Here is a 27,936-nt window from a genome sequence, read left to right as displayed (position 1 = left end):
TGCGGGTTCCTACCGAGCGTTGTTTCCGAACTTGGCCAGGAGAGCGTTTCCAGATTGGCTTGCTCTGGAGGCGGGCTGAGGACTCATTTGAGACTAGGACCACTTCCTGAAGCGCGAGACAGGAAGTTATCTGGTATCTCTGGAGTCCCGTGGAGAAAGTACCGGCTGCCGCATTGGTGGCGGCTAGAGCAGGCGGTGGGTCGGCGGACTGGCTGTTTGGTCTCGCCGCAGCTAGGGGCCCGTTTCCGTCGCAGCACCACGGCCCCCTCCTCCAGCCCAGACCCCGGCGCGGCTGCCCGGGGGGCTCCTTCAGGCTCCTTGACGCCGCTCCAAGGGGCATCTACCTGGGCATCGCCAGGGCCTCCCGCCGGGGGACTGGCTCCCGGCTTCAGCACTCCGGGCCACTGTAAGAAGTGCCCTTATCAACCCGCGCCGTGTCCCCCTCCCTGAGCCATCGAGACCCTGGTCCAGAGCGACAGCCTTGGACCTGGGACTAGACGGATCCAAGACGCTAAGCCCTGGCCTCCTACAGACGGGGCTCTGCATCGTCTCTGATATGTCACCCACCATCTCCCACAAGGACAGCAGTCGGCAACGACGGCCAGGGACTTTTAACCACTCTCTAGATATGAAGAGCGGTCCTCTGCCGCCGGGCGCCTGGGATAATTATCCGGACTTGGTTGGCGGGGAAGGGGACAAAGAAGCTCTTCTGCGGGATATCGGCGCTAGTGACTTCTCAAAACCCCCACGGAGCTGCCGGGCGGAATTAAGCAGCATTTTGCTGTTGCTCTTTCTTTACGTGCTTCAGGGCATTCCACTGGGCCTGGCGGGAAGCATCCCACTCATTTTACAGAGCAGAAATGTTAGCTATACAGATCAAGCTTTCTTCAGTTTTGTCTTTTGGCCCTTCAGTCTCAAATTGCTCTGGGCCCCTTTGGTTGATGCGGTTTACTTTAGGAACTTCGGTCGTCGCAAATCTTGGCTTGTCCCTACACAGTATATACTGGGACTCTTCATGATATATCTCTCTACTCAAGTGGACCATTTGCTCGGAAATACAGATGGCAGAACCCCCGATGTGGTTGCTCTCACAGTGACATTCTTTTTGTTTGAATTCCTGGCAGCTACTCAGGACATCGCTGTGGATGGTTGGGCGTTAACTATGTTATCCCGGGAAAACGTGGGTTACGCTTCTACTTGCAATTCAGTGGGCCAAACAGCCGGTTACTTTTTGGGCAATGTTTTGTTTTTGGCCCTTGAATCTGCCGACTTTTGTAACAAATACTTGCGGTTTCAACCTCAACCCAGGGGAATCGTTACTCTTTCAGGTAGTGTATTTAATTTATTATGCTGTTAGGTTTATTGTACGTTTATGAATCCTTTCGACAGTGTGTGTAGTGTTAGAAGGAACCATTATTTAATGTACTGGAAATCATTTTATGGGAGATAATCCGAGGTAAGTTTTCTGTTCTACTAAAATGAGCTTCAGCCAGAATGATTACATTAGAGCAATCATAATTGATCAGTATTCTGAAGTGAGCAGGGAAAGGCAACCCATCCAGTAAACATTGTTGTGTCATAGCAAACAAAACTCTTGAGTCTAGGGATACCTTGGTACTTGCCTAATAATACTCAGATGCACATTTTTTAGAAGACTGGCTAGTGTGACGACATGAGCCCAGCCTTATTTCAGAATTTTCCTTTCATTTTTTGTTAGACTGAGATTTCTAGCTCCATGTTTCCTGGTCCATTTCTACTCCTACCCTTATACCAAGAGCCCTCATCTAGCCTTCTGGTGAATGGAACAGGGTTAATTCATTCAAACATTAATGACCAGGCTAAGTGACAGGGTTCAAAGGGCCTCATATGATTAAAGCCAATTCCCGCCCACAAGAACAACTTGTGAGAGTCAGGCTTGGCATTTGCTGTTGTTGAATTACAAGATTTCATAAAGTGGGTAAGTAGAGTTCCAGAATGCACAAAACACCAGGTGAAAATGCACTGAAGCAGCAAAGTACAGGAAGATACAAGACAGTACATACAATGTTCAAAGTGCCTGAAGCAGTCATTGTGGGGCCTGATTTTGGAAAATGGTGCTGAAAGAAAGGTTGTGACCAAATTAAAGGTTGTTGACCAAATTCTTTTTTTTTTTTTAATTTTTATTTATTTATTTATGGCTGTGTTGGGTCTTCGTTTCTGTGCGAGGGCTTTCTCTATTTGCGGCAAGTGGGGGCCACTCTTCATCGCGGCGCGCGGGCCTCTCACCGTCGCGGCCTCTCTTGTTGCGGAGCACGGGCTCCAGACGCGCAGGCTCAGTAATGATGGCTCACGGGCCCAGTTACTCCGCGGCATGTGGGATCTTCCCAGATCAGGGCTCGAACCCGTGTCCCCTGCATTGGCAGGCAGATTCTCAACCACTGCGCCACCAGGGAAGCCCGACCAAATTCCTTAGTTGCTGTAAGAGTTTAAAGTTTATTCCGTAGGAAATAGGGTGTAAATTCTACAGATTTCCCCCTCTTTCTGCATGAGCACAACAGAAGGCCCTGTAAGGTTTTGAGGTTTTTTGTTTTGTTTTGTTTTGTTTTTTAACTTTCCTAACAACTGAGAAACAGTAAAATTACCAATATCAGGAATGACCAACACTGGGAATATAGTAGAATTCTTCATTCTGGTAGTGATCAATTTAGGTGACTGTCTCTTGAAGTTTAAACAGCTAAACTTTCTCTCATCTTCCTAGCACTAGGGGGTTCCCAATAGGGTAAATGTCAGGGCAAAGTGTGTGGTAAGGGAAGTTTAAGGGCTATATCATAATATTCAGGGAAGGGAGGAAGGGATTCCCAACTGTATTACTGAAATCATATACACCCCCTCCACACCCCTACACCCTAAAAGTGACCCCCTTTCTACCTCCTCAAACTGCTAGTGAGCCACTACTACTGATGAAATAATAGTTATACTTTTCCTCAGTTGGTTTACGGCCAAAAATGGTTGAGAGATACTGCTTTGCACCTAAACAGATTTGTCTCTGAGTGTTCTGGGGTCCCACTCCTGCTATATGGATAATTCTCTGCTTACAAATACTTAATGAATGCATCGTTGCTTTTTTATGTGTCTTGCTTTTCCTTTTTTACCGGGACTGTTCATATCACCAAAAAGGGCTAATAGGATGGTGTGTTACTTAACATGGGGAAGTCTCAGTAAAGAAATCAAGATTGAAGAGACTATGGAAACTAAATTACTAAGTAAATTAGAGCTTTCTCGTAAGTGTGATAAGAGTGATTAATAAAATATCATTCCAGAGAATGCCATTAACTGTTCCCCTATGGGAAGATCAAAATTGTGGCACTGGATTTTTATTTACACTGATTTATTATTTTGAATAGCTGTTTGTTCTGGAATTTGAACTTTGTTCTCCAGGAAATTGTAAAAATAGCTTACTTTTTAATAAGTTAAGAGTTGAGGAGTCCTGCATTTTCATTCTCCTTTGTATGACTGTACGTATCACATTTATAGGTTTTTTTTTTTTTTTGGAACTTATAACTAAGAGTAACCAGTGGCTTTGAGGAATTTAGAGAGCACAGAAAGAATCATGAAGGAAATACAGTTGCTTAGGTAATAAAAGAAGAGGCAAACACTGAGGCAGATGTTTACAAAATGAGGAAATTAAAAAGAGGCATAATTATTTTTTAAAATTCTGAAATACGTTCTGTGATTAGCACTTTGTTTTGAGTTACAGATACATAGAGATAGAATATATTGAGAAAGAACAGTTTTTGCCATCTAGAAAGCAGTAATCTAAATAGTAAATTTAGAACAGGAAGGAGAGGATGAAAATACAATCCCTTAGAAAGAAAACCTTGATTATGCTGAGATTGGCTTTTTGGTACCTTCAGGGATACAGAACAGTCCTTAACTCAGAGGTAGCCTTTTTTTGCTCCTGCCCCCTTGGTTTTCAAGGATCTTTAGCAGCAAAAAGAGATAACCTTATAAGCTTCAAGCAATGTGAGAATAACCCAGTAGAAAACAGAGATTAGAACATAAAGTTTTGTGCCTTGAAAAGATCATGTATTTCAGTTCCTCATTGTTATTGATGAGGAAACTGATCAGGAAATTCCAACTGGCTAGTTAGAGGTAGAGATAGATATACCTACAGCTTAGGTTTCCTGACTCCTTATTTGGTGTTTTGCCTCCAGTTGGTAGGAAACTAGGAAAAACTTCAAAAAAAAACAAACCTCAAAACCTGAATATAATATGTGCTGATTGGGCTTTTCTATAAGAGAAATCAGCACTCTGACTGCTGATGTCTAAAACACATCAACATGCTCCCAGAATGCCGGATGCCCAGAAGTGACAGACTAAGGGTTTCTTGTTGTTGTGTTGTTATTTTGATTTTAAAGTGACCCATGTCATTCATTTACTCAGCATTGAATGCCTGTTTGGTACTGGTCATGTGATAGGTGTTACAATTTGATGAATAAAACCTGGACATTCTCTGTTTGCAAGGAATTTATAGTCTATAGTGCAGGTTTGCAAACCAAAATGATGAGTTGGTACAGGACTGTAGGTATTGGAGGGGACAGTGGTGACCTGAAAAACTCATGCCCTTTTAAAGGCAGGTAGCTTCATCTCCAATAAATTGTTGTCTTGTGGCAGTAGGATCCCAGGATTGCTAGATATAATATCAGGAGTATATAATATAGTATTCAGGAGAAGCTGGAAATTCCCTTTTTATTTCCTCATTTTAAAAACATTTGCTAGAATCATAAAATATGTCCTTAGGCCAGATCCAGCCTGAGAACTGGTAGTCGAGGCCTGCTCCTCTACAAGTAGTGGTAGAGACTTCCCTGGTGGTCCAGGGGTTAAGACTTCGTGCTTCCACTGCAGGAGCGCAGGTTTGATCCCTGGTCAGGGAACTAAGATCCCATATAACACGCATGGCATGGCCAAAAAAAGGGGAAAGAAAATTAGAAGCAGTGGTAACAATAATGAATAGAAGTGATTGGGATGGGAGCAGTATATTTGGGTTTTGAGACAGGGAGCAGGATAGTGTGATAGTGGAGAAGAGGGCCAAACATATTAGAGCTATGAATCTGTTTATCTATAGATAGGCCTGCACATATAGGAGTAAGTCAGAGAAAAATGAAATGCTGCTTTGAAAAAACAGATGCTCTAAGTATGAAGGTAATCAAACTGATGATAATAATAGTAAAAACATTATTTTTAAGACATTTATGCTTTGAGAGAGAGAGTGCTGAATTCTGACCACTAGACCACCAGGGAGACTCATGATATTCATGCTTTGAATTAGGAAGAGAGCAGGACCATTAATTCTGACTTAGTGACAAATTTCTTTGTCTTGCTTTCTGAAGCAGTACTCATTAATATATTTTACGTGACTAGAAATACTATTTAGAATTTGGGCAGAACTAACTGACCCATTTCTAGATCAGTTATTCTTATATAGGCTGTAATACATTCTTTAGCATCTAAATCTAGGCTTGAAACGTTCCCTTATACTCTCAAAAGATAAAACTATAGAGATAGAAAACAGATCAGTAGTTGCTAGGGGTTGTGGGTGAGAAGGTTACTATAAATAAATAGCATGAAGGAGTTTTGGGGGTGTTGAAACTGTTCTGTATCTTGATTATGGTGATAGTGATTTGAATTTATGCATGTGTTAAAATTCATAGAACTGTACACCAAAAAATTGTTTTACTATATAATTACTTAAGATTTATAAAAATTTTAAAAAGGAATCCATTACCTTACAAGTTAATCCCTGGGTAAATGTCATACACAGTGTATGATATACAGTCCTTGAGTTTCACTCTATTTTTGCCTTGAATGGAACAAGTTCATAAATCTGGTGGATCTCACATCTCAGTATAGACAAAGGAAGAAGTGAGCTTCTTTTCAAATGTTGGGGCCCTAGTAGTAAAGTGAGATAGCTAGGAATACTGGGGCTGCTAGATTCAGGAGAGATTAAATATTAAAAACTGGGGACTATACCCCAGAAAGAAGGTTTAAAGCCTTTTTTCTTTTTAAAACAAAGCAAAGGAGAAATGGTACTGTATGCTTTCCTTGTCCAGTAAAGAACTGTAGAATAGCTTTTGTGGATGGGGTGCATAAAAGACAATTTACAAAATACACTGTAAACCAAAAAAGTATTTGATTTTATTTGGCATATGTCTTACTCTGAATTTCACTTCTAATTTTATTGAAATTTATTTGGAGGCCAATTGAATTAGCCTTTACTATGTAAATTTATCAACAAAACAGTCAGAACCTCACTAATTACAAGCAGTCTCCTACTTTCATTTATAGTGTTCCTGAAAACTATAATTTAATTGGAGAAAGCAAAATAGACTTACCTAATACAAGATGTTCTCCTAGAAAATGAAAAATGAAAAATAGGGACTTTTCTGGTGGCACAGCAGTTAAGAATCCGCCTGCCAATGCAGGGACATGGGTTCAAGTCCTGGTTCGGAAAGATCCCACATGCCGTGGAGCAATTAAGTCTGTGCGCCACAACTACTGAGCCTGCAAGCCACAGCTACTGAGCCGGGCACCTAGAGCCCATGCTCTGCAACAGGAGAAGCCACTGCAATGAGAAGCCCGTGCACTGCAACGAAGAGTAGCCCCTGCTCGCCGCAATTAGAGAAAGCTCTCACACAGCAACGAAGACGCAATGCATCCAAAAATAAATAAATATTAATTTTTTTAAAAAATTAAAAATATAAAACCCCTGATTTCACCTGTTCTTTTAAATACAATTTTGGATAAATGTTGCATTTTATACATGTCCTTTTCATTCTTTTTATTATTTCATATTTTTTAATGTGGCGTTTTTATCTTAAAATGTATATATATATATATCTTAGTATAGGAGGTCACAAATACATATTTTTGTTTTTAATTTTTATTGGGGTATAGTCGATTTACAATGTGTTAGTTTTAGGTGTACAGCAAAGTGAATCTGTTATACATATATCCACTCTTTTTTAGATTCTTTTCCCACATAGGCCATGACAGAGTATTGAGTAGAGTTCCCTGTGCTATACAGTAGGTTCTTATTAGTTATCTATTTTATATATAGTAGTGTGTATGTGTCAATACAAGTATGTATTTTATATGTGAGTGTGCATGCTGAAACATTTATTAAGGATGGGGTGCATATTCAAAAAGCAAGATGTTTGTTCCGTTACAGAATTTCTATTTCTTGGTTTGCTGTTATCTAAGAAAATTTTTTTTAATTTAATTTTTTCCCTTTACTTTTATTTATTTATTTATTTATTTTTGGCTGCATTGGGTCTTCATTGCTGCATGCGGGGGCTACTCATTGCGGTGTGTGGGCTTCTCATTGCGGTGGCTTCTTTTGTTGCGGAGCATGGGCTCTAGGCGCGCTGGCTTCAGCAGTCGTGGCATGTGGGCTCAGTAGTTGTGGCTCGCGGGTTCTAGAGCACAGCTTTAGTCGTTGTGGCACATGGGCTTATTAGTTGCTCTGCGGCATGTGGGAATCTTCCCAGACCAGGGATTGAACCATGTCCCCTGCATTGGCAGGCTGATTCTTAACCACTGTGCCACCAGGGAAGTCCCTTCCCTTTACTTTTGAACACATGATAGCTGAAGTCCAATCATCATCAGTTAAGGCTACAGAATACATGATTTCAAAACACCTAAAGATTTCTTTCTTTTTAGATATTTTATATTGTCTTGTATTTGAGACCTACATTTTTTATTCCTAGCACAGCCGTAGAACTTTTGCATTCTTAAATTTCCCATTAGTTTTAAAAAACTTTATTTAAAAATAATTATGGATTCACGGGAGGTTGCAGAGAAATGTTTAGAGAAGTTCCATGCACCCTTCCCCTAGCATCCATTGTTAAAATCTTACATAACCATAGCAATATCAAAACCAAGAAATTGACATTGGTACAATCCATAGAGCTTATTTAGATTTCACTAGTTATACATATATTCATTTATGTGTGCGTGTGTATAGCTCTATGTAATTTTATCACATGTGTAGCTTTATATAACCTCCACCACCACTATCAAAATACTCAACTGTACCATCACCACAAGACTCTTGTGTTGCCTCTTTACAGCTATACCCATTTCCACTTCTCCATCCCTAATCCCTGGCAGCCACTAATCTGTTTTCCATCTTTATAATTATGTTATTTCAGAGATGTTAGATAAATGAAATCATGCAGTCTGTGTGCTTTGGAGGTTGGCTCTTTTCACTCAGAATAATTTCTTTGAGGTTCATCCAAGTTGTTGCATGGATCAATGATTTGTTCAGTCTTATTGCTGAGAAATATTCCATTTGTTAGACATACCACAGTATATTTTACCACTCATCCATTGAAGGCAATTTGAGTAGTTTCCAGTTTTTGGCTATTGCTATGTGAAAGTAAGTCTTCATTTCTTTCAGGTAAATGCCCAAGAGTACAAATGCTCGTTTATGTTAAGTGCATTTTTACTTTTGAAAGGGACTGCCCAATTTTTTTCTGGAGTGGCTATGTCATTTTATCTTCCCACAAGCAATATGTGAGTGATCCAGTTTCTCTGCATCCTTGCCAGCATTTCATGTTACCATTATTTTTCATTTTAGCTATTCTGATGAACCCTGCATCTTCATGTGATAGTTTGGAATGCTCATTGTCAACTGTTTTATAAAAGTCTGAATTCAGCTTTCAGCTTACAAAAAGTGCTTTAGGGGTGTCAGGATGTAGGTTTTACAAAAGCTGAATGCAAGAACCTCCTATCATAGCATCAGAGTAGAGATAATATCATACATGTTTAATTAAAATGGATTTTGTGCTTGGCCTGAACATATTTTAAAAAATGGAAAGAGTGATTCATTTCCATCTATTCAGTGATACAGGCCCCAGATTTAGCATGAGGTGGGAGCATTGAATCTGTTGGCCTCTCAGCTTCAGTCTTGCATCCTGGGCTGAGTTTAAGTCTAGTGTTTTGGGACAGCAGGGATCCTGATAGTCAGACAGCTGCTTAATCTAGTGCTTGACTGAAGAAACCGTTTCTTCTACCCCAGGGGAGAACCTGACATTGTTGGAGTTAATGAAAAAGTATGTGATCTAAACATGGCACCTTCCTAAGGGGTTAGGAAAACTAAACGCTTAGGAAGCTTTCAAAATTAGCTTTGTATTTAGTCAGTTTTTGCATTGCATGCTGTGTTTCAAAAATCTAATCCCCAAATAAGATATGACTATATTGTATTATAATCAAAACAGAATTTTCTGGGAGTGCTCCTCAGCATAGATATTTCGAGCAAATGCTTAAAAGGGAGAGATTTGTGACATAGAAGAAAATTCTGTTTCTTGCTGAGACTTAGCTGGAGACCCAGGGCCAGATACATAGTATTTCTATTTCAGTTTCTTCCATTGTGAAAGTGAGAGCAGTGGACTGATGATAGGTGTCTAAATTCCCTTCATGCTCTAACTTGTGAAGTAGAGAAAGCTGTACTGAAAGCAAGATGAAAGGAAGGCCTGACGGTTATTTAGAACAGAAACTGAAAGTTTGTTTTCCTGCGACTTCTGAAGGACTAAAGTTCATTTCCATAGTGTGAGAGTTAGAGAGAGAACCTGGTCTGAGCCAAGGATGGTTGTATCAGACAGTGCTTCTTAATTTTTCTACCTCTTCTGATGGTGGAAGAGAATGAACCTATACCACGAAGGGTCTGGGGGCCTGGTCCAAAGCCTTGAAAGCTTGAAGTTTTTTTTTTTTTGTTTAATTTATTTATTTTTGGCTGTGTTGAGTCTTCGTTTCTGTGCAAGGGCTTTCTCTAGTAGTGACAAGTGGGGGCCACTCTTCATCGCGGTGCGCGGGCCTCTCACCATCGCGGCCTCTCTTGTTGCGAAGCACAGGCTCCAGATGCGCAGGCTCAGTAGTTGTGGTGCACGGGCCTAGTTGCTCCGCGACATGTGGGATCTTCCCAGACCAGGGCTCGAACCCGTGTCCCCTGCATTAGCAGGCAAATTCTCAACCACTGTGCCACCAGGGAAGCCCCTTGAAATTTTTTTGAAATCTAATGTTTTATCTTTAAAATTCATGGAAATTTTGCCTTCTCTATAATATATGTTTTTCATGAAAATGTTTCTTTCTAAGTTATTGAGTTAATGAACTGTTTATGAAGATGGACCATGTTTGGTTTGCATACCCTATGGCATACCACCATATGGGGAGATGGAGGTGGGGAGGGGGGAATACAAGTAACCAGTTCAAAGAAGTATTCTCAAGTGTCTATGTTCCAGACTTCATGATTGGAGCTACAATAAGTACCTTTTTGTCAGGTGTATCTGTTTAGTAGGAAGAGAGCCTACTTGCAATAGGTGTTTCTGAGCATCTGGGTAGTATAATGAAGAACATTCTTGTTTTAGAGTCAGATCTGAGTTTGAATCCCACCTCTGGCACTTCCTGGTTTGTGATTCTCTTTCACTGAGTATAAAACAGGAATAATAATGCTCGTCTTGGAGAGTGAGTTTGAGGGTTATTGCCCTGTCCTGTGTTTTGCTTTGGCATAATAGGAGCTCAGGTGCTGGCTATTATATCCTTTTTGATTACTGGTGCATTGTTACATGCTCTTAATTTTTGCACGCATTGGAACATTAGGTAAGATCTAGTAGTCACTTCAGAATATTAAACTTGTCTTACAGGTCTTTGCACAAAATCATGTTTAAGAAACTTGAACATCAGCTCTGACATCTTGATCATACATATATACGTCACAATGCTTTTGCAGATAAAATATATAAATCAGAATCAACCAAAATGTTAGTAATGAAATATTTAGATTATTCTTGCTAATAATATCTTTACAGTGGTTGGTATATCAGACTATGGATGTTCTGTAGGATCCAAACAGTATTAATAAACAATAGCCAATAGTCTAATAATAGTATTTATGGTAATTGCATTCATAAATCTTAATATATTTTCTGGCAGTGGCTAAGCCTCTCTTTCTGAGCTATTACTTCATTCTTCAGTCTCTGTGAGCAATGGAAAGCCTTTGAATGAGGGCTCTGAATGACCTATTGTCACTACTTTCTTCTTTCTTGTGTACTGTTATCTTACCCTTAAAGCACAAAGAAATTAGAAATAATCTTATCTGCAAACAATACTGAAACCTGTTTAACTTGTTCTTAATCTTATTTCCCTTGGTACTGGTATCAAGGAGTTTAAATTCAGATGAAGATTTTGTTCATTAAAATTGGGAGAATAGGGAATTCCCTGGCGGTCCAGTGGTTAGGACTCCACGCTTCCACTGCAGGGGGCACGGGTTTAATCCCTGGTCGGTAGGGGAGCTAAGATCCTGCAATCCTTGTGGCGCAGCCAAAAAAAAAAAAAATTGGGAATGTATACTAAGCAAATTAAAAAATTTCTTTGCTGAAAGTAGTATATAACTGAAAACTTTTAATTTTCATTTAACATTTTTTAAAAATTTATTATTTTTATTTATTTATTTTTGGCTGTGTTGGGTCTTCATTGCTGCGCACAGGCTTTCTCTAGTTATGTCGAGTGGGGGCTACTCTTTGTCCCGGTGCACGGGCTTCTCATTGTGGTGGCTTCTCTCATTGTGGAGCACGGGCTCTAGGCCCCTGGGCTTCAGTAGTTGTGGCACGTGGGCTCAGTCGTTGTGGCTCGCGGGCTCTAGAGTGCAGGCTCAGTAGTTGTGGCGCATGGGCTTAGTTGCTCCACGGCATGTGGGATCTTCCTGGACCAGGGCTCGAACCCGTGTCCCCTGCATTGGCAGGCGGATTCTTAACCACTGTGCCACCAGGGAAACCCCTTAACATTTTTATAGAGACCATTAATTGAAATTTCTGGTGACAGTGAAAGTGTTTTTCAGGATTTCTTAAAGAGCCAGTTTAAACCAAATAATGAACAAAAACTTCCTCAATGAGAATAATATTGTAGATGAAATTCTGTAAACAAGTCATTATTTGTCACATTTCACAGATGAAATTAAGAATGTAAAAATAGTGAACATTAGCCTCACTTATAAGAATAATCTTAAATTGTTGTTCGTTCCTTTTGAATCAGAGTCCAAAACACTATATTAACATAAACTGGAAATTATGTTATCATGTTATTTTAATGAACTTTAATCATAAGATTTGTATTTATTAGTGCATTTTAAAATGGATACCTTTGCATTTAGGAATGTTTCCTGTTTCCCTTCTGATATCTGAAATTAATTTCAGATCCTCCTCGACTCTTCATGGGGTTATGTCCTGATAAATCCAGCATAAGTTGAAAATATCATCAGTCAAAAATGCGTTTAATACACCTAACATAACAAACATCATAGCTTAGCCTTGCCTACCTTAAACATGCTCAGAACACTTATATTAGCTCACAGTGAGGCAAAATTATCAAACACGAGGCCTATTTTATAGTAAAGTGTTGAATATCATGTAATTTATTGAATACTGTACTGAAAGCTGTAGCTTTCTGGTGCTGCCCAGCATCATGACAGAGGATCATACTGAGTATCGCTAGCCTGGGAAAAGATCAAAATTCAAAATTCGAAGTACAGTTTCTACTGAATGCATATCGCTTTCACACCATCATAAAGTTGAAAAATCTCAAGTGAGGCCTTCATAAGTCGGGGACCATCTGTATAAATTTCACATTATGGAGAAAAGAATTCACCTCAGAATACACATTTCGGTATGTGTTTGAAGCAGTTTAGCTTCTTTAATTTGCAAAATTTGAATAGCAGAGCCTTGTTTTTGGTTAGGCTTGTGGAGACTACACAATTAGCCAATTCTAATAGATTCTTAATTCAACATTAATTTTAAAAAGTCTTTATATAGGCACTGTGAAATAATGGAAGGAGTATGAATCTCAAATTCAGAAGATTTAGGTTAAAGTTCTGCCTGTTAATAATTTGACCTTTGGCAAAGGTTTAAATATTCTGAGCTTTTCCTTGTCTCTGCATAGTAATAATGCCTACTTTGCCTGTCTCACGTGTTTACTACAAAAATCAAATGAAATAACTTATAAGAAAGGAACATTTAAATACTAAGGTGAATTTGGTCTATGCATGAGGGAAGTTGATCTAAATGAATGACGCTCTCTGCCTCCATCATAAGTGAGAGTTAAGCCGTAGTGACCCAGCATAGCAGCCGAGCAAGACTGAATACAGAGGGAAACCCTGACTCAAGAATGGTCGATGTTATTTTGGAAAAAGGTGACTAGGCTTCATGAACAGTCAGTTATGCTGCATGAGCAATAAAATAAAAAGCAAACACATTTAAAACTGAATATGATTTTAGAGTGTTAGGGCTAGAAAACATCTGGGATTTTCTAGGGAGCTCTTATTTTACAGATGAAGAAACTGAGGGTTATCCACTAAGTTTTGGGTTTTTTAAAATAAATTTTATTAGAATAATGAAAAATAATACATGCGGATAACCATAGGACACACACACAGGAATTTAAAGGTAAATTTTATACTTTTCAATATGAAACAAAGTACGTATCTCATGGAGATATATTTCTAGAAATGCCATGAAACAATAGAGTAATAGTCTTGAAAATGAAAAGTATAGGAACATATTATAGGAATTACTAAATAATAAAAAGGTTCAACTCCATTACATGTAGCATAAAACACAGGTATTGGAGAAAGTTTTATAGAGACAAAATAAGATGCATTTCTTAGGGAGGTTAAGGAGACACAGGTTTTTGAAATCAGTTGTATGAGGCATTGACTTAAAATGTAACATCAGGCAATGTAACCTCTCAGCCTGTTTCTTCCTCTGAAGATTGGGGCTAGTAATAACTTCCCCTGTTGTATTGTTGTAGGAAAGGAAGTAATATATGTAAGATGCTTAGCACATTTATGACACATGGTATGCACTCAAGAAATGGTGCCTCTATTATTACTATTCTTTTTAGCTGTTATGCAGAATCTTCTAGGACATTATTCACTCCCTCCGCTTAATTTGTTTGCAATAAGGGCTAATGGCCCAGCCATCTTTCACTGAAACAACCCAAATACTACTCTTCATGTGTCTTTTTTGTGCATCTACAAGTATGAGAAAATTACTTATGTATCATAGTATTGAAAGGGAGGGTTATTCTTAAACAGATTAAAAACAGTTTAAAAACAAAAGGCAGAAAATCTAATGTAAATGATCATCTGTTTGTTGTTTAAGTTGTCGAAATTTAATAAAGAGCTGAAATGGTTTAAGTGCTTAAGAAGTATGACTGATGGATCTTACGGGATATGAAAACCATCTCCTGCCCTTAAGAAGTTTCCTTGAATAAAATAACACAGCAGGTGTCACAGTTTGGTAACTTTTATTTCATTCAACCCACTAAACCCTTTCCTTTTTCCTTGTTAAGTATCACTGTCTATTCTGGGTCTATGTAATGTATGTTTAACAGAGACAGGACTGTCTTATTCATCTGCTCTGCCTCATTTGGTGCCTTGAACGTGACAAGCCCTATGTGTTTTTTTTTTTTTAATAGATTTTAGTTGAGGAAAAGTTGTGTACAGAATTATTTAGTATCAGTGAAGATATGTTATTTCAAAGGTTAATTATAGATTTAAAACATTTTTAATTTCAGACTTCCTTTTCTTCTGGGGAACTGTATTTTTGATAACAACAACTTTAGTTGCCCTTCTGAAAAAAGAACACAAAGAAGTATCAGTAGGAAAAGAAGAAACCCAAGGGATCACAGATACTTACAAGCTGCTTTTTGCAATTATAAAAATGCCTGCAGTTCTGACATTTTGCCTTCTGATTCTAACTGCAAAGGTAAGAGATTTATAAAGCAAATTCCCCATTCTGTTAAAATTACCAATATCATGGAATACTTCTGTTGCCTTTTCATAAGTCCCTTTCCACTAATTTTAGAATTTAACAATAAAAACTAGTATACTTTGTTTATTAAATGTGTTTTAAAAGGTGTGATGATAGCAAATCGACCATAACTTCAAAGTAAGCTAAATGTCTTAAGATCTTGAAAAAAAATTATGCCAATTTGAAGTACTTCTAATAAATGTGAGTTTTTAAATGAATGATATTAATGCTTGGAATGGAAATGAATACCTTAAAAAAATAATAGCTCTCTACTGTTAGAATGAGTATATACTTAATGTCAAAGGTGTTAAAATTATTTACTTAGAATGTAATTTACAAAGATATGGAAATGTATGAGTATTAGAAGTCCATTTAAAAATCAATTGAATTATTTTAAAACAGTAGAAGGAAATATACTATCAAATAAAGGGGGGTTTTGGTGACTTTTTAAGAATTCTGTGTTTTCTGTTTTAAGATGTCTTAATTTTATAGTTCTAAAACATTTTAAAGAGATTATGTTAGAAGAAAGGTAAGTATATTTTGTTATAGTGAACTATTGCTAGTACTGGAATTAATATCCTAAAATATAAAATCAGTTATAGGATTTTCATATTATATTTAAACCTATCTATATAAACACTTTCACAGCTATCTTTTGATAACCCTAAAGTAAAAATTACAGCCTCATTGTTTTGAAGTACTGAGTTTTTCCTCCTCTCTAAGGATAAAGAGGGTTAAATTTTTAGGAAATGTTAGGAAGGTTTAAACTTAAGGTTCAACTTTAGAAAATGCTAAAAGGTTCAAGGAAGATAATAGTATTATCTAATTATATCATTTAGAGATAACCATTGGTAACATTTTTGGTATATTTCCCTCCAGCCTCCTTTTTTCCCCTATGTATATATGTGTGTGCATGCACATGTGTGTACATAAACTTGACATATATAATTAATACATTAATTATAATTAAGAATTAATATTAATATATTTATATACACACAAATACTTCAAAAGTGGAATTGGATCATACTGTGTATAATTTTTTATTTTGTTATTGTCTTCTTATTCCATATTCTTGTATCATTAAATAATATTTTATAATATACTTTTTAATAGCTATAAATTGTCACAGTATATAAATTTGCCATAATGTACTCATTTTTCTATTGTTGTATATTTAATTTGCCATGTGTTTTAATTATAAAAATGCACTAGTGAATATTTTTGTGTGTAACTCTTTGGTGTTCTGAATATTTCCTTCCAATAGATTCTTAAATGAGCAATTAATGGATCAGTGAATATGATTGTTAAATTGGTTTTTAAAAGATTTTAATAATAAATTATACTGTCACCAGCAATGTATACGGAGTTGCTTCAAATACAGAGTCTAGAATCCCATGTTCCCCCTGTGGAGTAAACCTCACCAAAAATAACATCTCTCCTAAGTTTTAACACCATAGATTAGTTTTCCCTGCTTTTGAGTTTTATATGAATGGAATATCCAGTATGTATTCTTATGTCTAGCTCTTGTACTCTTTCACTCAACATCATATTTGTATAATTTATCCATATTGTTATTTATAGCAATAGTTTGTTCATCTCATTGCTTATAGTATTCCATTGTATGAATATGCCACAATTTATCCATTCTATCAACAAATGTTTAGGTTATTTCTACTTTTGGACTATTATTAATAGTGCTTCTATGAACTTTCGTGTAAATTACTTTTGGGGAACATAGGTGAACATTTCTGATGGGTAAATACCTGGGAGTAGAATTGCTGGTCATTAAGAAAAGCATAGTATGTACTGCCAAACAGTTTTCCAAAGTGATTGTTCCAATTTTCTCTACCACCAGCACTGTAAGGGAGTTCTAATCACTACGCAGCCTTGAAACCACATGTATCGTCTTTTCAATTTTAGCCTTTCTGGTGGGTGTGTAGTGGCATCTCATTATAGTTATAATTTGCATTTCCCTGATGACTAAAGAAGTTGAGCATCTTCTCGTATGATTATTGGTCATTTGAATATCCAGAGTTACCCTTCTTTCTAAATTTGTAGAATTTTTATTTTTTATATATCCTGGATATGAGTTTTTTTGTTAGATATGTGTATTACAAATATCTCCTGTACCACTTTTAAGACAGAGTAAATGTTGAAGTCAGTTTGTATATCTAATGTTTACAAAGAGAATGTGTTAAGTATCAGTGAAATTCTTTTCTGGACTTAAATGAAATATCTCTGACCTTTAATTTTTTATGTGAAATTTGCTCTTTGGCTCCATTCCGAGAAGTTAAAGTATTTAAAAGTATTCAAAGTAATATTTATCATTAAAAAAATTTTTTTTAATTTGTATATTTTCACACTTACTGAAAATTTACTTGTATAGTTGAAAGAATGTCCATATATGTTTATCAAAATTCTGTGATTGTTAACATTTAGCTCCACTTTCTTTATTCTGTAAATTGTGCTATTTTACATATTTCTTATGAAGTATTTGGGAGTAGTTTGTACATATCGTGTCCCTTTATCCATAAATACCTTAAATATGTATCTCCTGAAAACAAGGACTTTCTCTTAAAAAGCCACAACTTAATAAAAAATCAGGAAATTTAAATTGATGTAGTACTATTTTCTAATCACAGTGCATATCCAGATTTCACCAGTTGTCCCCAGAGCAGCCTTTATAACTTTATTTTTTCCTGGTCAGGGATCCAGTTCAGGATCACACATTGCATTTATTTAGTATGAGCCTTTCTTTGTCCTTCATGACCTGAACACTTTTTTAAAAAATTTTTATTATTTTATTTTATTGGCATATAGTTGATTTACAATGTTTTGTTTCAGGTGTACAGCAGAGTGATTCAGTTATACATATACAATATATTTATTCTTTTTTAGATTCTTTTCTTATATAGGTAGAGTAGAATATTGAGTAGAGTTCCCTGTGCTATATAATAGGTCCTTGTTGGTTATCTACCTTATACTTAGTAGTGTGTGGTGACCTGGACACTTTCAAAGAAGACAGACCAGTTATTCTGTAGAATGGCCTTCCATTTATGTTTGTCTAATGTTTCTTCATGTTTAGGTTCGTGCTGTGTATATATGTCAGAAATGTCACAGAAATAATGCTGTGACATCTTCAGGGAATTATATCAGGAGCCATATCATGTCCCTTTATCCATTAATTATTGTTGTTAACCTTGATTACCTCGTTAATCCATTGCAAAGTTACTATTTTTCCTTTTGTAATTAAAAACTAATTTGTGGGGAAATACTCTGAGGCTGTCTAAATATCTTATTTCACCTCAAACTTTTACCCATTACTTTTAGCATTCTTATTTGTTTTTGTTGTTTTTAAGAATTAATCTAACTATACCTTTTCTTACCCCTCATTTAACTCAACCTCTTAGATATAATGTTTTCTCAGAATTAATTTTGAAAAGCTAGATGACTTTTTGGAAATTTTGTTGTCAGTCAGAAATCATCAAAAATGTGTATGGTTTGTGGCAATGATGGTTCATTTTAACCAGATTTATTTGAAATCAAAGGCTTTTCTTTTAAACTTAAAATATACAAATCAGTAGGTTTGGACTTGGACACTGTTTATTGTAAGATATAGAACTTTTTGAAATGGAAATTTAGTTGTAATTAAAATTACAGTTCCTAAGAGTGCTGAATTTTCACTTGTTTTTACTTCATATTGTTAGTAGACCATAAGGGCAAAGTGTGCCTCCAGTAACTTGACTGTTGTACCAGATATAATAATATGATACTTACTTGTAACTGGCATGGGTCAATAATGAGACTGAGGTTCTTAAATTACTTACATATGCTTGGAGGAAAATATTTCATAAGTCACAAATTAAAATATTTTTTTGTTTTTATATTGCAGATTGGTTTTTCAGCAGCAGATGCAGTAACAGGACTGAAATTGGTAGAAGAGGGAGTACCCAAAGAACATTTAGCCTTATTGGCAGTTCCAATGGTTCCTTTGCAAATAATATTGCCTCTGATTATCAGCAAATATACTGCAGGTCCCCAGCCACTAAACATATTTTACAAAGCCATGCCCTACAGGTAAAAATGAAATGAAACCTTACTAAATAAGAGAGGTTAAATGAGGAGCGGTCATCAGTATCACTAATATCTGTGTATAGAGTGTATATGGAAAAAGGCTTGAAAAACATTTTTAACTTCAGTATCATTTATATGCACTTTTATCTCTTTTTAACTTCCTAACAGGTTTTAGATACAGGCTTCTTTCATATGGTAGGCACACAGATTTCTGTTTTTGTTTCTGTTTTTTAACCTAAAATGGAAGTCAGCTCCACCTTTCTTTCTTTTTCTATAGATTATTGCTTGGATTAGAATATGCTCTACTGGTCTGGTGGACTCCTAAAGTAGAACATCAAGGGGGATTCCCTATATATTACTATATTATAGTGCTGCTCAGTTATGCGTTACATCAGGTAAGCTTGCCATGGTTTTTCCCAGGGAATAAACTGTCCTATGTAAAATAAAGAAGTTCTTCTACAATTGCCTTAAAATAATGGTAATAAATTTTAAGATTTAAGCACGAATCTGTTTCTGAAGAAATTATTTGACAGTGAACTTTAAACCTTGTGGATTTTTTTTTTAATATTTTTATTTTTGGGGTTTTATTTTAATGAGTTTTATTCATGGAAAGAGAGTTTCTTCTTCATTCACTTCATTTTTTTTTTCTTTTGTTCATTCAACAAATATTTGTTACATTTCAGGATTTATTCCAAAGTTAGTTAGGAATTCTACCCTTGCTAAGTATCCCTCAGTTCATCCCTAGATTTGGATTCTTTCCTTCTTCTAGTCCCGATATTTTCTTTTTTCTGAAAGTATTGAGAAATAATGACAGCTTCTAGATTATAGGTCCCAGGTTTTTGGTTTAGATTCTGTATTAAATTTTTTCTTTCTTTCTTTCTTTCTTTCTTTCTTTCTTTCTTTCTTTCTTCCTTCCTTCCTTCCTTCCTTCCTTCCTTCCTTCCTTCCTTCCTTTCTTTCTCTCTTTCTCTCCTTCTCTCTTTCTCTCTTTCTTTCCTTCCTTTCCTTCCTTTCCTTTCTTTCTTCCCTCCCTGACCTGGGATTGAACCCGGGCCCTTGGCAGAAAAGCATGGAGTCTTAACCACTGGACCACCAGGGAAGTCCCTGTATTAAAAATTATGACTTACTCTTTGTGGTTTTGGAAGCTGGGTGTTAATCTACTTTTTTTTCTTTATTAAATGTGTTTGTAATCCCCAAAAGAACTGATCTTCACTTTTCCATAGTCTCACCCAAGCTGCTGTTGCAGAATGGGTTTTTCTTTCCCTGGGAATAAATGGTTCAAATAAATGGCAGATGCCCAGTAGTAACCTTTGAGACTCAGTTGCAGTTATTGCTAATGTGTGTTTCAGATTCACTTTGGATTTTTCTATAGTACCTAGTTTAAACTCTTTGAAAATTATATTTACCAACTCCTCACTGTTTTTAACTGAAACCTAAAAATATGGCTACCAGGTAACCTCAATAATTTTTTGCATACATTTGTATCATTTAGGAGAATTCTGTAGTGGATCATGTCTGACTAGCTGTATGTAAAAACATTGAGGCTAAGGTGTCAAATATAATTTTTTTTCTGTTTTGCACATAGTTAATGCTAGGTGCCAAATTGAAGTTAAAAGAAGTAGTTTAGCTTAGTAATGCTTCACTTCTTGAGTAAGTAAAGAAAAATATGATGTAGTTGTCCAAAAATCATTTGTTTGGCTTTGGATTTCATTAGAGAATTTTTCAAAGTGTAGTCATTGAAACTCAGAAAACCAGATGCTTTGTGGTAAAAAAATTACAAGGCCAAGTAAATTTGAGAAATGATACCTGACATAACCCCTCTTTATGTAGCATCTTAATCATTCCTTTAGCAAATATTAAGTGAATACACCTATTCCATGCCAGGAACCATTGTAAGTACTTAAATAAAACCGTGACTAAATCATGCCAGAATCCCTGCCCTTAAGGAGTTTATATTCTAAAGGCTTTCAGGAGGCCTACAGTCTAATTTTGTATAACTTAGTGTTTCTCAGTCTTATTTGACTTTGGAACTCCTTTTTCTATGAACATCCCATGGAACAGTATTCAAAGGAATTCTATTTTAGAAACATGGGTTGTTTTCATGTTCCTAAATGAAGGGTTAATTCTTGCCTCTTAAGCACTTTTTGCCTCTCAAGGAGATTTTTCTCTTCAGTTTGTCACATAAATTTTGAATTATATATAAGAAAATTATATACATATAATTATATATTCATATTCCCTTTGAATATTTGAGTGCTTCTATGTATAATACATATATACTATACACACATATGATATATTTAGGTATAGTATAAATATAGTGTTTTGCTTATTACTATATGGATCCTTCATTACTACATCTGTCATTCTCAGCTGAGCCTTCCTTGACTACTTGTGATGAAATTAATCTCCCATATATTTAGGCCCTGATAGCACACTGTGTATACTTCTTTTTTCAGTACTTACCACATTTCATCATAATTATTTATTCCCTATTTTCCCAGCTTAGAATAAATTCTTCAAGGGCACAGAGGGACTGTGTCTTATTCATCTTTGTATTGCCATGACCAGACGTAAAGCCTGGCTTGTAGTAGGTGCTCAATAAATGTTTGTTGATTGAGTTTAATAAGGGTCATGAAAATTAATTTTCCGGTTTATGCTTTCAATGTTCTTAATTTAGACCATAGCTTTTTAAAGTTTAATTGTACTGAAGATGTTTTACATTTTCCCTGTAGGTTACATTGTATAGCATGTATGTTTCCATAATGGCTTTCAATGCGAAGGTTAGTGATCCACTTATTGGCGGAACATATATGACCCTTTTAAATACTGTGTCCAACCTGGGAGGAAACTGGCCTTCTACAGTAGCTCTTTGGCTGGTAGATCCCCTCACAGTGAAAGAGTGTGTAGGAGCATCAAACCAGAATTGCCAAACACATGATGCTGTTGAGGTAAGTATGTTGCAATTTTAGATAATTTTAAGGTAATATTAAGATATTAATTTTCCTCGTTTTTGCCTCTAGGAGTACTACATCTTTTTAAAATCGTATCTGCCCATAGTTTCTAATAGTTTTTTTTTTCCCATCATAACTGAGGGTATAAACACACTCACATCAGTAAGTGAAGCTCACTTGAAGTTGCTTCTCAGCAAGGGAGGAGCAGTCTCTCTCTCCTTCACCTTGTGTACCATTGTCCTTATACACTAGGCATTTAATAAATGCATGATTAATAGCTAAGGTATATAATGATAGAAGAAGGAAAATTCCATTGGCTATTCATATAACAAATGGAGGTAAAACTGAATGGTTAGTAGTTTGTTGATAAATTATTTCAAAGTAACATAAACCCACTTCTAGAATAAATTCCTTGGAAATTTCCTCACATTTCCAAATATGAAAAGCTGTATCTTGAAAATGAATATTGTTTACAGCAAGAGCTGAAAATTGTTTTTAATACCGTTAGTAGCATTAGAGAGATTAAGATACATTAACTTGTTTTGTCACTTGGAATGAATGAAATGTTTTAACAAAAGTATATTTTGATTAATCCTTTAAATCACAAAGTAGAAACATGTAAATTGCTGAATACTTACATTTTGAAATTGTGGAGTATTTATTGATATTATAATTTTATTTTTACAGCTTTGCAAAAAACTCGGTGGCTCATGTGTTACAGCACTGGACGGTTATTATGTGGAGTCCATTATTTGTGTTTTTATTGGATTTGGTTGGTGGTTCTTTCTTGGTCCAAAACTTAAAAAGTTACAGGATGAAGGACCATCTTCATGGAAGTGCAAAAGGAGCAAGTAATGCATTCACTACTGGACATTCTAGAAAGGTAACTCTAGTTTAGTTTTAACTCAGAGAGTTACGATAATCAGTGTACAGGAGTATAAAATATTATTTTAAACAGGAAATTATTAATATAAAATGCCAAATGGTTAAAAATATAGGGACCTCTCTGTATATTTAAATATACTTTTCCTTGCCTTGTCAATGTATTTAAAGTTTACTTAAGATCAGGAAATTGGTACTAAAACAACTTTTCTGATCTTGTTATTTGATTTATGTCTTTTTAATTTACTGACCAAAGCATGTTTTAAGCTGCAATGCAGTAGTCATGGGCGGTAACCATGCAGTCAAGTATTGTTATCAGTACCTATCATTGAGCTATATTAAAATGTTTGGTAAAATATATTAAATGGAACAGAGCTTGATATTCAGGTACTAACTACAACTAGTTTGGCCTTGTTGGCAGTTCAATCTTATTTTGAATTGCAAATTGGTTAAATTTTATCTGGAATTTCTTGAGAAGAGAATATAAACTACTGAAATACCATTTTAGTTTTAATTTTTCTGACCATAACCACATTGTGCTAATGAATCTGTGTTAAAAAGACTATTTTAAATGTATTTCCTGCTTTTGTAAGCATTAAAGATTTATAGGAAGATTATTCAAACTATTTTTTATAAAATGAAAGCTATGACTTTTAATTTATTGGTTCCCCTCCCCCTTCCCCCCTTTTGGAAGATATTTTGATTCCTTGTTAATTTTACCCTAAAGCTTACATATGGTTTTTTGTCATAAGTGCTTCATGGCACATGGACAGCTCACAAGTGGTTCAAATTTAATGTTGTACGTATGTTCATGGCAAAGTTTTGAAAATAAAAATTAAACGTTTTTCTTCAAGTAGTTTTCTTTTTATTATTGAGAGAAAAACAGTAAAACTTACTGATTAAGAAAAATTTAAATGAATAATAGTGTAATTTTAGAAACTGTTTTGAAGAGAGAGACAAAGACATTTTGTGCCTTTGACAAATTATGTGTTGGAAAAAGATTTCTTAATTAAGCACTGTCCTAATGAGAAAAGCTCTCACAATTATACGGAATCAGGTACTATGTTTCCTATTATTAAAACACAACCTTCTGTTTGTAAACTATAGTTTCTAGTGGAGAGTTGCTATCCCAGGAGAATTAAGCTTTTGAGTACTTTAGCAATTTCCAACATATTATGTGTACCTGGTAATAAGGTTCTTTGCATATTTTGTGTTGTATGGTACTCGGACTCTTTAGAGATTACATAAAGCCTTCAAAAGTTAGAGAAAAAGAGATATTAAGTTGACTTTTTTTTTTAACATCTTTATTAGAGTATAATTGCTTTACAATGGTGTGTTAGTTTCTGCTTTATAACAAAGTGAATCAGTTATACATGTGTCCCCATATCAGTTGACTCTTACTTAATAATTATTATCTTTGTGGGAAAATACATACTAATGTTTGATTCTGTTAATTTTATAACATAGGTTGAATTTTAGAGTGGGGTTTTTATAAGTAATGGAGGATAAAATGGGTGGGAGAAAATGGCACTCAGCATCTGAAGAAAGATAGCGGCAGTGGCTTCTAGAACTCGTGCATTGCCGTTGGAAACCCTGTGTTGGGCATCGCTGTCAGATCCTGAAGAATCACCTGGAAAATCGTCCTAGAGACATACCAAACCATAGACTACAGTACTTTGTCACGTGTGTTGTACTTTGTCATGTATTATAATCAAAATGTTTTCTTGAATAAAGAAAACCCACTAACTCTCATATGTGAAATGTATTTTGATTTTTAACTTCTGGATTAAGAAGCTCACGTTGCCATAATTACCTTTATCTTTTCCCCATATTATTACAAATTATACATACTTTCAAACGTACTTTAAGTTTATAAATCATTGATGACTTGAAGTTTTAAAATGTATTTTAAGCCTTAACTGTAAGGTGAAAGCCATTCTATTAATTGCACTTGCTCTAGAAATGAACACTTGCTTTGAATTGTAGTCATTTGGTTATTTGGATACATGCTTGTAAGGTTTGCCAAAAAATGACTTGTTAATATCAATGTTGCATACACTGATCACTGATGGCATCTTATAAATGATCTACCTGAATGTGAGGATCTGTTTGTTGTAAATCTGCTAGAAAATACTGCCTATTTTTGTGTTTTTCCTTACTGACAGATCCTGATAAACTCTACCCTCAAGTATGAACATTAACTCCTCCAGTTAATGAATTATTTATTTACTGGCTAATATTGAATATAAATACATATATACGTTTATAAATACATATATATATACATCTGTTTATATCAGTATTTCCATTTGCACATTGGTTGCAACCCGTTTAAATCAAAAGATGTGTTTGAAAAGCTCTTATAAGATTAGCTAAGATTAGCTGAGACTAAAACTGAAAACTCCCTCCTTGGACTTCCCTGGTGGCTTAGTGGTTAGGATTCTGGGCTTTCACAGTGGTCGCCTGGTTTCAATCCCTGGTTGGGGAAGATCCCGCAAGCTGCACGGTACTCCTTTGTAAATATTTTAATTTTGCCTGATCAATCATAAAAAATTTGTTCAACACCTAAGATAGATTTCTCTATTTTTTATTTTTATTAAAAATTTTTTTTTTAATTTATTTTTTTGGCCATGCAGCACAGCATGTGGGATCTTAGTTCCCCGACCAGGGACAGTGGGAACTATAGTGGGAGCTGTAGGGCGCTCCCCTACAGTGGGAGCTCAAAGTCTTAACCACTGGACCGGCAGGGAAGTCCCAAATTCTCTATTTTTAAAAATATTAAACCTTTGAGAGAATTTCCTGGGGTTCAGTGGTTAGGACTCTGCACTTTCACTGCGGAGGGCCCGGGTTCAATCCCTGGTTGGGGAACTAATATCCTGTAAGCCGTGCAGCGCGGCCCAAAAAAAAAAAAAAAATTAAACCTTTGAAATCTAAACCTATTGTTTGATTTCATCCTTTTATGACAAGGGTTTTTATCCTAAACAGTTGTCAGTGGAGCCTTGAAACCCCTGTACTACTCGCAAAACTCTGGATATGTAATTTTTAATTTTCTTGGAGAGAGTTCTTATTAAAATATTAAATGGTCTGTGATCCAAAAAGATGTAAAAGCCATGGCCTTATTGAATATGGGCTGTACTGTGAATTTTAAACATATATTTGAGATAATAGTTGTAAAACTAATTGTTTAAAGCATTCTGAAAACAATGTTAAAAGAAAAATCTATGCTGAAAACTGGAAAATCTCTGCGTCTGTAGTACTGAACTTGAATCTTGAAGGGATTAGAGCAGATAAGACATTACTGGTAAAAGAGGGACATAAGGGTGAATGGTTTTTCACAAAAGACATATCTTAGTCATTAAATCCTTTTCCTCCTATAAACAACTTCTATTTTGCCTTGTTAACATACCCCCCCAAAAGTATGTTGTTTTATATTAAATGGTTGAGATCATTATTTAATATAACACAAGACCAGATTTGTTTTTGTATTTTGGGAGATGATGTCTTTTCATGTATTTGAAATAATGAGTAAAACTATAAAAACAGACCCTGCTAAAAATAAAGAACCAACCTGTTGGGAACATTCCATGCAGATTTCCAAAATGTATTTTACTTTAGTATTAAAGAAAGAAAATAAATTTAAAAAATAACTTCATAGTAAATAGGATTAATATATTTGACAGCCATTTTAGTTACAGAAGGGAAGGTAATATATAGTGCATTGTAACTACTTTTTTTTTTTAACCAATGTCTTTGGTAGATAGTAAGGCATAATTATTTGATTTTCTCTTAGAAGATTTAAAGTATCTATAATAGGTACTTTTCCACTTCAGTTTAATCTCTGCCTGAATTGACAGTGCCAATTTTTTAACGTAATCACTATTTAGTTTGGGATGGAGAGCCTTTACATTTCCTACCTGTCAAAACTACTATTAGAGTCTTCATTTTAGTCCTCTAAATTGTTAGCAAGGTAAAATGGCCATGGAGAGCTAATATTCCTTCCTGGAATTCTGTTTTGGTAGAAGCAAGTCCTGTATCAGGGCAGAATAGTTAATGTACAGGACTCATGTCCTCTCCCTTAAGCTAAGAGAAACTTTGACTGTTGGATTATAAAGACTGCTTTTAAGGAGGTCTGTTTGTTTGTTGTTTTGTTTTGTTTTTTACCTTGGGGGCAGACATTTTGTAGGAGAAAATAGTTTTATATAGCAGGATGAAAATTGTATGATTAATCACTGTTCCTTTTTTTAAAAAAATGTTGCTGGGTATAATTTAAAAGATCATCTTAAAATATCAGCAATATTAATATGCATAGTTTATAAGAAGTCTTGAAGCATAGAGAAAAATGTTGCTACATTTTAATAGTTTTTTTGTCAATATAGACCTAACTTTTTATAACAATTTTGTGTGAAGAATAATGAGTAAATAGTGTGATTGAAATGAACAAGGTTTTGGTATAATTCTTAGGGAGTTATCCTAAGTATCTAAAATTTAGCACCTTAGTTACAATTAAATCAGTCAATATTATAAAATATGAGTATTAAAGACTCTTCTTATTTTCATCAAAATGACTTTATCTTTTTTTTTTTTTTTTTTTTTTTTTTTGGCCTTGCTGTGTGGCATGCAGTAATTCTTAATTCCCTGACCAGGTATCAAACCCGTGCCCGCTGCATTGGGAGTGTGGAGTCTTAACCAATGGACCACCAGGGAAGTCCCCAAAATGACTTTAAATGTTGCGAAAAGTTTACTTTTTATAGCCTTATAGTTAATGAAATTGAAATTTTTTATCACATGCAACTATACAATTAGGAAAATATAAAATTGGGAAATTTGATTAATTTAAAAAGTTAGTTTGGCATATCTGATAAATTGATAGATTACCACTGTCGAGTTTTATTGGTGAGTCTATATCTATTGTTGTCCTCAGATAGTGCCTTTGCAAGGATTAGAGTAAAATTGAAAAAAATGTTGAAAGCTGTCATTGTTGAAGTTTTTATGGAATCATTGTACCTGTGTCCAGTTTTGAATTAAAAATGCACAGTCCGAAATCATTTCTATTATCATTTTTGGAAGATCTAGCATTAGCTTTGATAGTTTAGCATTAGTATATGTGAAATGTTTATTTGGCTAAGTTATTAAAAGATGTGTGTTAAAGCTTGATATTTATGCAGTATTTAAATATTTAGAGT

At 35.4% G+C, this 27,936-nt stretch overlaps 1 protein-coding gene across 4 annotated transcripts; it reads left to right on the top strand.

Moving 5' to 3' along the window:
- The first annotated feature begins 93 nt into the window (after window positions 1-93).
- On the top strand, window positions 94-27,936 carry SLC33A1 (solute carrier family 33 member 1). 4 transcript variants are annotated; one of them, XM_057545740.1, is made up of 7 exons: window positions 98-1,328; window positions 14,605-14,795; window positions 18,736-18,920; window positions 19,195-19,312; window positions 21,653-21,868; window positions 22,559-22,754; window positions 27,375-27,936. In XM_057545740.1, exons 1-6 carry the CDS (start codon window positions 557-559, stop codon window positions 22,724-22,726), a joined length of 1,650 nt encoding a protein of 549 aa, XP_057401723.1. In that variant the 5' UTR covers window positions 98-556; the 3' UTR covers window positions 22,727-22,754; window positions 27,375-27,936. The 4 variants fall into 4 exon arrangements, with proteins under 4 accessions (XP_057401724.1, XP_057401723.1, XP_057401722.1 ...); XM_057545739.1 differs by lacking the exon at window positions 27,375-27,936 and adding an exon at window positions 24,221-24,505; XM_057545738.1 differs by lacking the exon at window positions 27,375-27,936 and having other exon boundaries at window positions 22,559-24,505.

This window comes from Balaenoptera acutorostrata, chromosome 4 (genome assembly GCF_949987535.1).
Source record: "Balaenoptera acutorostrata chromosome 4, mBalAcu1.1, whole genome shotgun sequence".
Taxonomy (NCBI): Eukaryota; Metazoa; Chordata; class Mammalia; order Artiodactyla; family Balaenopteridae; genus Balaenoptera; species Balaenoptera acutorostrata.
This window is presented reverse-complemented; position numbering and strand designations above follow the sequence as displayed.

Excerpts from the sequence above, each read along its gene's own strand:
- SLC33A1 (XM_057545740.1), top strand. The coding sequence starts at position 557 with ATGTCACCCACCATCTCCCACAAGGACAGCAGTCGGCAACGACGGCCA. Across the intron at positions 1,329-14,604 it reads GGGAATCGTTACTCTTTCAG|ACTTCCTTTTCTTCTGGGGA; the intron begins GTAGTGTATTTA and ends TTTTAATTTCAG. Across the intron at positions 14,796-18,735 it reads TTCTGATTCTAACTGCAAAG|ATTGGTTTTTCAGCAGCAGA; the intron begins GTAAGAGATTTA and ends TTTATATTGCAG.